This window comes from Archocentrus centrarchus, chromosome 9 (assembly GCF_007364275.1).
Source record: "Archocentrus centrarchus isolate MPI-CPG fArcCen1 chromosome 9, fArcCen1, whole genome shotgun sequence".
Classification (NCBI taxonomy): domain Eukaryota; kingdom Metazoa; phylum Chordata; class Actinopteri; order Cichliformes; family Cichlidae; genus Archocentrus; species Archocentrus centrarchus.
The window spans coordinates 2,583,289-2,592,761 of record NC_044354.1 but is presented as its reverse complement, the minus strand read 5'-3'; the positions used below and the strand labels follow the sequence as shown (position 1 = coordinate 2,592,761).

The window sequence follows — 9,473 nt, the reverse complement described above, 5'->3', positions numbered from 1 at the left end:
TTGGAGCACTCAGCAGCAGTCCAGTCCTTTTTGTCTTCAGTCCAGGCGAGACGCTTCTGACGCCGTCTCTGGTTCAAGAGCGGCTCGACACGAGGACTGCGACAGCTGAAACCATGTCTGCATACGTCTGTGTGTGGTGGTTCTTGAAGCACTGACTCCAGCTGCAGTCCACTCTCTGTGAATCTCCCCACATTTTTGAATGGGTTTTGTTCCACAATCCTCTCCAGGGTGCAGTTATCCCTGTTGTTGTACACTTTTTTCTACCACATCATTTCCTTCCCTTCGCCTCTCTATTAATGTGCTTGGACACAGAGCTCTGTGAACAGCCAGCCTCTTTAGCAATGACCTTTGTGTCTCACCCTCCTTGTGCAAGGTGTCAAAGGTCATCTTTTGGACAACTGTCAAGTCAGCAGTCTTCCCCATGATTGTGTAGCCTACAGAACTAGACTGAGAGACCATGTAGCCCCTTAACTGGCAAGGGCCCGGTGACGGGCCGTTTGTAGTCCCTTTTATATGGCAGGCTAGACCCTCCCATTTTTATTGACACGTCATTCGGCCAATCATGTAACTGGCTGCACCAAATCACCTGACAAAGCTACGTGACGCCCTCTGAGTATTATTGGCTCTGGGAAACCCATTTCTTAACATGATTGGCCGAATGAGGTGTCAGTCAAAATGGGCGGGTCTAGCCTGCCATATAAATGCACTTCATTCGGCCCGCGGACCAGACGCAGCCGATTAATAGGCTATGAAATGGGTTGTTCAGAGCCAATAATAACCAGAGGGTGTTATGTAGTTGTTTCAGGTGATTTTATTTGCTGCCAGTTAAGGGGTTAAAGGCCTTTGCAGGTGTTTGAGTTAATTAGCTGATTAGAGTGCGGCACAAGGTGTCTGCAATATTGAACCTTTTCACAATATTCTAATTTTCTGAGATACTGAATTTGGGGTTTTCATTAGTTGTCAGTTATAATCATCAAAATTAAAAGAAACAAACGTGAAATATATCAGTCTGTGTGTAATGAATGAATATAATGTACAAGTTTCACTTTTGAATGGAATTACTGAAATAAATCAAGTTTTTCATGATATTCCAATTTTATGACCAGCACCTGTATTATCAGTGTCCTTTTTATGCAGTCAGTCCCTCACCGACCTTCTCAGTCTTCAGACTCTGGAGTCACATTAACAACAACCAGCCTAAAGATGTCAAGGAGATTTTACAGAGTGAATGATTAATGCTGAAAATAATTCTGCCAGTTTTACGGCCGTTTCACTATCAAATGTACACACTCTTTATCAGAGGACACAGACAAGTCTTTTGAATGGCACTTAAAATACAAAAAGTCTGCTTTAATAATGCATCAGGCTGTTTAAACAGCCTCACACAACTGTCTGGAAACGGGTGTGCACTCAGACACATAAATAATTTATGCTACAATGATGTGCACACAGACGTTCACTGCTCTGAAGCGGCTGTAACGCACGTCTGTGCTCATGATTATGCCAACATATTTCAGTTTTCCTTTACATTAAACCAAAACAATCATCAAGGAGCCTTAAATGAAGAATTTAGCTGAAAAACTGAAACATTAGAAGACAATGAGAAATAAAATGAGCATGACTGAAAACTTTTGGGTTGGACATTAAAAGATGAGTATGAGAGGAAAGATCAACGTCTCAGCTTTTATTTCCAGGTGTTTACATCTGGATCTGTTTCAGCGCTATTCATTATTTGAATACCCAAAGAAACAGACAAGACACACCTGAGCAACAAAACACACTCAGTCACACCTTCCAGTACCTGTGCTCACAAGAAAAATGGGTGCGTTCAGACAAAAGGTGCTGACTGTGTCTCACATCCAGATAGAAATGCTTATTTTGTCTTTAAAAAAATGTAAGTTACTGACGGTAAACTGAACTAATATTAATAATGTTCTTCATTACATCAAGAAAAAAATGGATTAAATCTAAAACACAATGTGCTTTTGCACCCAAACAACGCAAAATAGATCGGAATTAATGAGGCATGCTGCAAAAGTGAAGCTTGTAAATGAACTTCTTGACGAGGCTTTAGTTTTCACAGCTTTCTGCTTTGTTGTTTCTGCACGTTTTCTGCGGCTCACGTGCAGCTCTGATGAAAACAAAACAAAGTGTTCATGAAATATTTTAATGTTAATTCTGAGCTTCAAACCAAACAGCTGATCAAACAGTCCTCCGATATTTTAAGAAACAGCAAAGCTCGGGGCTACTTTCCACTATCATAACAGGGGCGTGTCTGTGTGTGTGGCAGAGAGATTGTCCGTGCAACCCCCCCCCCCCCCCCCCCCCCCCCCCCCCCCACACACACACACACCCACACCCCACAGAAAAAAAAAAAAGTCCTATAAACGCCTCTGAATCACCGACCTTCTTCATATCTAATAATAAAGCAAACCCGCGTCCCGTCCTGTCATAAATAGTGGACACAGTGTATGAAACAAACGTTGTTTAATCTCATGGGGGAGTGGTTTAAGGGTTATAATAAGGTTACGTAATAAAAGGAGACGTGACCACGTTCACAATGGTACGAGTGACTCAGATAAGAAGAACTCCGCTGAACATTTTGTTTCTTCCTATCACAGTATCTCCCACCGCCGGTTCGTGATCATCGAGCCTCCGCTGCTCCGGGGCGCTGAAACTCTGTCCTGTCCTGGTTTAAATGCTGCGGTCAAGCGGGGAGGACGCGTTCAGGAAGTCGGTCACAAAGCGAAGAATGTGAAAAGAGAAAGGATGTGCTCCACGGAAAACAACCCGGAGCTGCAGCCGACATGTAAGTGCATATTTCTGACTGCCGTCCGAAGCGCGGTGATTATGTTGTCATCGCCACCCTCAGAAACCAGGCAGCGGTTACCTGGAGGTAACCTCCGGAGACCGGCCGAGCCGGGGGATGTGGCTCGGCGACGGGTGGAAAGTGTTGCAGCCCTGCCAGAGGAGCATGAACGTGTCAAACGCTGATTTCGTGTTGTCTTTCCATCCTTCTCCAGCGTCCGACCCAGCTCTCCTCCTGGAGCTGAAGACCAGGCGTCCTCCGTCCTTGGTGGAGCGGGCTGGATGTGAGACCTGGAGTGTTGACTTCTCCCCGGACGGAGCTTGGTTCGCCTGGTCCATGGGACACGGGATCGTCTGGGTCGTCGCCTGGCCCCTCGACTCCGAGTAGGTTTTACCGTACATTTAATCCCCACGCGATGCGTTTAGGTCACCATCGAACATTCTGGCTTCCGTGTTTAAATAGGATGTGGTGGCAGGTCCTGCGCGGGCTTCGGAAGAATTTTATTTTATTACATTTTGTTTATTTATTTTTTGCCTGTCGTGGCACAAGGGGGGCGGGGTGGGGCCCACGGACAATAAGAACATTTGATTATTGATTATAAATCAATAGAGTGAAGAAAACAGTGAGAGCAGTGAAGTTCAGGTGCCGCCCTGTGCCCTCCACAGATGGTACTACAGCAAAAGTGGCTCTGCAGGAGTTTATTCACATTTCAGGTGTGCTTTCACTCTTAATACGCTCCTGTACTCATGTAAGAAACCGAGCCACCTGGGAGAGAATAGAGTGTGTGTGTGTGTGTGTGTGTGTGTGTGTGTGTGTGTGTGTGTGTGAGTGAGTGAGTAAGGTTGCTGGAGCTTATTTCAGCTGTCATAGGGCTGCCACCAGTTAACCCCAGTAACTGCATGTCTTTGGGAGGAAGCCGGTGAACACACGCAGGCCTTCGTGCTTTGAGGCAGCGGTTCTAACCACAGCGTCGCCACGGTGCCGGGCCTAGACCAAATAAACACTGAAAATATAACCTTATGATATCCTCTGGCTTGCATGACTCGTCTTTCTTGTACAATTGTCAGTTTCTGCACCAGCTTTTGTGTTTTGAAAGATCCAGTGTGTTAGTGTTAAGTGAGGTTATCAAAGTAAATTCCCAGTGTGTGAAAATATCATCATGCAACTGGAACCCTTGAAATGAACCCAGCTCTTGTTTTAAAGTAATAAAATATACATTATTTTAAATAGCTTTAAATACTGTCCCATTTTTATTTGTTTTTTTTTTTCATATATTTATTTAAAACTATCCTTTTTTTTTTTTTTTTTTTTTTTTTTTTTTATCTATATATTCAACTTTTGGGTCTCTGTCACCCCCCCCCCCCCCCCCCCCCCCCTAAAACAGGCCCCTGAAATGATGTAATTTTTCCCTCCAGTGCTTAGAAAGAATTTCCTTTCCCTTCAGCTCAGCGGTGTTCATTAGTGCCAATTTGTCTGAAAATCTTCAACACTGCTGCCAATAATCACATGACAACAAATGTAAAAAAAAAAAAACACAGATTAAATTTTTAAATACAGTGAAATATTGCTCCATGATCCATGTTTGAATTAATCTAAATAATTAAAGGACTCTGGACTTGCAGTACGTTTTGTTGGAGGTAGAAGAATATGAGTGCCTGTGTTCATTCCAGCTGTTTTTCCCCATCACCATGAAAAAAGCGTTCAGCTTTCCTTTAGCTGTTTAGATCATTTAATCACCAGCTCTAGCTTCACACCGCCTACACTGGAAGTTTTTTATGGCATCTGCACTATTGATGCTCCTCTCACCCACAGAGAAAGTCAAAATGGAGAGACTGACCGAGGAGACAAAAGCTTCAGTTGTGGTCACCCAGTGTGGGGGCTCGCCTTCGGACCCAGGCCTCCGAAGTCAGGCGCAGCAGCACGTGCGGCTAATGCGCGCTCACAAGGGAAAAACAGCCTGCTTCTGGCCACGGGATTGGAGAACGGGGTGATCAAAATCTGGAATGTCCTAACAGGTGAGGACATTTTTGGTTTTCTCTGATTAATTGTGCTAAGCTGATTTTTAAATCATTTTATTTCCCCTCCTTCAGGCAGTGCTGTTTTTGATCTCCATGGTCATGAGGGGGTTGTGAGAGACCTGGTGTTCCCTCAGAACGGCACGCTCACCCTCATATCGTCTTCTCGGGACAAGACGCTGAGGATATGGGACCTGGCTCACAAAGGTATGTCAGCTATATATGATATCATCATTAGGAGTGGTGGTTTTATAAGTAAATATTTTAATGAAACAGAATTTAGGCTGTCCTTACTGCAGTTTTTCAGTTGAATTATCAGAAGTCAAAGTACACCTTGAGCTCGCCACATTAAAACGCCATCAAATATTCACTGTCATGCGTCACCACACAACTCTGAAGGGCCTTGTTGACTAAAGCTCTGTGTACTCATCACTTCACCCCCGTTTAATCTCTGTGAAACCAGCTCAACTAAACCTTCTGTTCCAGTGTAAGAAGTTAAAGCCAACAGATGGCTGAGCTCACACATTCAGGAGTCGGTCTCCTCCACTTCAGGAGCCGACATGGACTGTAATTTTATTTTAACGCTGATAGTTTGTAGTCTGTCTCATTCACTTCATTCCAGTTTTTCCCCTGTTTGTTTTAGGGAAGAAGGTGCAGGTGCTTTATGGCCATAAAGATTGGATTAGTTCCTGCTGCGTCTCATCTGACTGCAGCATGATTGCATCTGTCGGCAGATTTGACAGGGTGAGTTGTTTCATTGCAGAAATATGTCGGGTCATGTTCAAGAAAACTGCAAAAAAAAAAAGGCACTCTAAAGGATACAGTCTGTATTTTGTTCATGTGTTTGTTACTTTTTATCTTTTGTGTAGGTAAAACTCTAAGCTTCCTGAAAACATCATTTATTTTATTTTTTTAGTTGCCCTGTTTTTTTTTTTTTTTTTTTTTTTTTTTTTTTTTTTTTATTCAGTTCTGTCAAATTTAATATTAAGTCGAGTACGTCAGTTCAGAAGACTGACCCAAAAAAGCAGCTTTAAACAAACCTTTCTAGGACAGTGAAATAGTTAATTTAAAGGTATATTAGTATTTTCTGTTTTAAGGAGTTTTCTAATATTATGTAAAGTACTGCAGCTTTCACAGACTTTGATTATTACTGTAGTATTTCCTCTGATGTTTGACAGATTAAAGGGAAAAACCCGAATGCCTGACCTCTGCAGTGAGGCTGGCTCCGCTGCTGTTTGTAGAGGAAGCAGTCTCTGTTTTGAGTAATCACGTTTATCTGATGATGAAACGTTTCTATCCTCGTGAGGATGGAAACCATCATCCAAAGGCACTTCTGTTTTTGCCTTCAGTCAGCTGATCCCAACCATATTGAACATCTATGGGAGATTTTTGAGTAACTGCAGCATCTGCCGTCATTATCACGACACCAAACAAGCAAAAATGTTTCCAGCTCTTCCTTCCTTTTTAATTGTTCAACCGTCTTTGGATGTTAAAGACATCAGTTTTCAGTAAAGTTTGGCTCTGTTGCTCCTGAACACGCGATGTCGTGATATGAATCTTAATCTGCTCGTGTTGTGGAAATGTTCTAAGACTATTTAGTGTCTTGTAGAAACCTTTAAAGCACCGTGAAAGTCTGCATACTCCTGTCAAACTGTAACATGTTCTCATTTGCAAAGGAAAGCAGACAGCTTGGCGTTGTGTAGTATCAGATTTTAGGTACACAATGGTTCAGAGGATCCTGCTGAAACCAAGCAAGTACAAGCATTTCAACTTCCGCAGTATTTAATTACCCCAGGGACAAACTGCTTTGAGTGTCGACTCAACCTACATTAATTTTTCAAATTAAAAGCAGCCCTTCCAGCAAGGAGTGAAGTCTCATTAACCCTGCGTGATTATGCTTTGATCAGATGGTGTGTCTGTGGAGTCTACGGTCATATACGTTCATCAGGAACCTGACGGGGGGGGCCCACAAGACGGTGTACCTCCTGTCTTCCTGCGACTTCTCTCCTGATGGGGCAATTCTCGCCACCGCAGCCTTCAGCAGCTCCAGTTGGTGGATCGACCTCTGGGACCCGTACACAGCCGAGAAGCTGGCCACTCTGGCGTAAGTTTGAGTTTAGGTTTCAGAGTTGCACACAGACTGGACTTTATAGGTTATATAATAAGACTGCAAACTACATCTCAAATACTGTAAGCAAACTGCTCGTCACCACTATGACTTTAAGTGCAGAAGCTTAAATCTTGACCCTCATGTTGCTGTTTACACGACATGGTGTCTGAAAGCATGTCCCGGTGTCCTTTTTGTCTTTTGCAATCTGTTTGTTTGTGCATCATGTGACTCTTTGACTCAGTACAGCTCAAAGTCATCACCGTTTCTCTTCTGCACAGTGACTACTTTGAAGATTACAGGCAAAACCAAATATCAGCAATACGATTCTCTCCAAACGGTCTGCACCTGACGATTGTGACCGACGACAGGTCAGTTTATCAGGTCCTCTTCGTAAAACCTTTATGTAACTTAAATGTTCTTCACACAGGACAGATGGTCTCTGATACATGTTGTTTGCAGAGCTCTTAGGATTTGGGAGCTGGGGGAGAGAGGGATGGTGATGGAGACGAAAAGAGACAGAGAATCTAATGGACTGTGCTGCAAGTACCATCCACAAGGGGGAGTGGTTGCTACAGGGTAAGCAGCATCTCCTTTCAGCACAGATACCGTACCTTTACTAAACATGCCCTCAAAAAAAAATCACCTTTTTCTTAGATATAAAGTTTATTTAATTTATTTGTGAAATTAGCTTCTTGACAACTGACAGTTTGATCATCAATTTCTCATTTCATTCAATTCTTCATTAGTCAAAAAAAATTCAGGGCCTAAATTTCAAAATGTATGATATTTGATGCTTTTTCTGTTGAATGTCACTGCTACCATCTTCACTGTTAGTGACCAGGATTAAGAGATTACATCAGAGGGACAGCTCAGGTGGAGCGGTTTGGAGACAGTTAGAGAGGCGAGGCTGAGATGGTTTGGATGTGTGCAGAGGAAGGAGAGAGGATATATTGGATAAAGGATGTTGAACATGGAGCTGCCAGGCAGGAGGAACAGGGGAAGACCACAGAAGACTCATGGATGTAGTGAAGGCCCTGCAGAGAGTTGGTGTGATAGAGGAGGATGCTGGGATAGGGTAAGCTGGAGGCAGATCTGCTGTAGTGACCCCTAAAGGGAACCGCTAAAAGAAAATAATTGGAGTTTCTTTTTGGATAGTTCATCACAAAACTAGCCAGCAAACCTGGACCTTCAAGGTTCCTGGATCGTGTTCACTGGAAGCTGAATTTGATTAACACATGAATCAGATTATCTGATAATTAAAAGAACAAATGGGCTGCTGCCTTTGATAGAATATGATTAAATATGCTGCATCTTAGAGCATAATTTTGTGCCACTGACAGCTGTAATAGTACAGTGTGGTACCCCCTGCATCTGTAAAGTGATGAGAATTGTATTGTGGGATTATAGTCAAAATTGTGTACATGGCATGCACACAGCTGACTTTGAAACTAAACTATGAAAAACTCATTTATTTCTAGCTGAGTGTTGCTCACATGAGCTAGACTGAATGCATCCACTGCACAGAGCAGTTTAGTGACTTTTAGCAGGACTGCAAGTAATTCTGGGTAAATGAAATTTCATAAATATGTGCTGTGTTTAACATGTGAGAAATCCCTGCTTAAAGACTCAGTAACCCAGCTTCAGCGCCGGTTACAGGCCTGGATGAACGGGAGGCTCGTGTCAGGAAGGGCATCTGGTGGAAGATCTTTGCCAAATCAAATGAACAGATCCCTCCACTGCAGTGACCTCTCGGGAAATAAGGGTGTGGCCGAAAGCTCTGCAGTCAAAAATGTTCCAATCCACAATGCTGGGAAATTACAAACTAGGAGTTTCTTTTTGTATTAATAATCAAACCCAGCAACACCATCAATCTTAGGCTTGAGTTAGCATAGGAGCGTCTCATATTTCAGCTTTACTGAAACAGTCTAACTTGCATTAATCCTGATGCGTCTCTGTGAAACTGGCCCCTGAATAATGCAAGTCTGTCTCTCCTGGCAGAACCCGAGATGGCCACGTGAGGTTCTGGAGGGCACCCAGGGCGGTGCCCAGCTTGTGCCACCTGTGCCGAAATATCCTGCGCCACTCCATCTCCACGCACCAGATCGAGGCGCTGCCGCTCCCCAAGAGGATCGTGGAGTACCTCACCTACAAAAACATCCCTGAACGCCTCAAGACCTGCTGCTCCTCTGATGAGGAGGAGTGGGAAAGTTAAACTAAAAATGAATAACTGACATTTACAGCGAGTGGTTATGATCCTAAAAATGCCTTTTCGTGTTTTCTGACAAATGCTTTGATAACTTGAAGCAGATAAAAGCATATTTTAAAGTACTTTAGATGCAACATTCCTACACAAAGGATTTCATTTATTGCACTACTATTGTAATATGATGCATAAATTCAGTGTTCACATGACTGACTTTAATAACACCGTTTTATACTAGTAATTTATTGTGTAAATATCAGATGTATATTATTTCTAATTCCTGTGTTTACCTAGATGCACTGCTACTGTATGGGCACATATCATTATTATAGAAAC

At 43.0% G+C, this 9,473-nt stretch overlaps 1 protein-coding gene across 2 annotated transcripts; it reads left to right on the top strand.

Moving 5' to 3' along the window:
• Positions 1-2,434: 2,434 nt before the first annotated feature.
• On the top strand, positions 2,435-9,470 carry wsb2 (WD repeat and SOCS box containing 2). 2 transcript variants are annotated; one of them, XM_030737423.1, is made up of 9 exons: positions 2,437-2,809; positions 3,024-3,192; positions 4,622-4,824; positions 4,900-5,031; positions 5,468-5,568; positions 6,732-6,928; positions 7,213-7,302; positions 7,394-7,510; positions 8,933-9,468. In XM_030737423.1, exons 1-9 carry the CDS (start codon positions 2,770-2,772, stop codon positions 9,144-9,146), a joined length of 1,263 nt encoding a protein of 420 aa, XP_030593283.1. In that variant the 5' UTR covers positions 2,437-2,769; the 3' UTR covers positions 9,147-9,468. The 2 variants fall into 2 exon arrangements, with proteins under 2 accessions (XP_030593282.1, XP_030593283.1); XM_030737422.1 differs by having other exon boundaries at positions 2,435-3,192; positions 8,933-9,470.
• Positions 9,471-9,473: the final 3 nt, after the last annotated feature.

Bases quoted from the DNA above. Each gene is read 5' to 3' on its own strand.
- wsb2 (XM_030737422.1), top strand. From the start codon at position 2,927: ATGTGGCTCGGCGACGGGTGGAAAGTGTTGCAGCCCTGCCAGAGGAGC. The intron at 4,825-4,899 runs GTGAGGACATTT...CCCCTCCTTCAG, and splicing joins AATCTGGAATGTCCTAACAG to GCAGTGCTGTTTTTGATCTC. The intron at 6,929-7,212 runs GTAAGTTTGAGT...TCTTCTGCACAG, and splicing joins GAGAAGCTGGCCACTCTGGC to TGACTACTTTGAAGATTACA.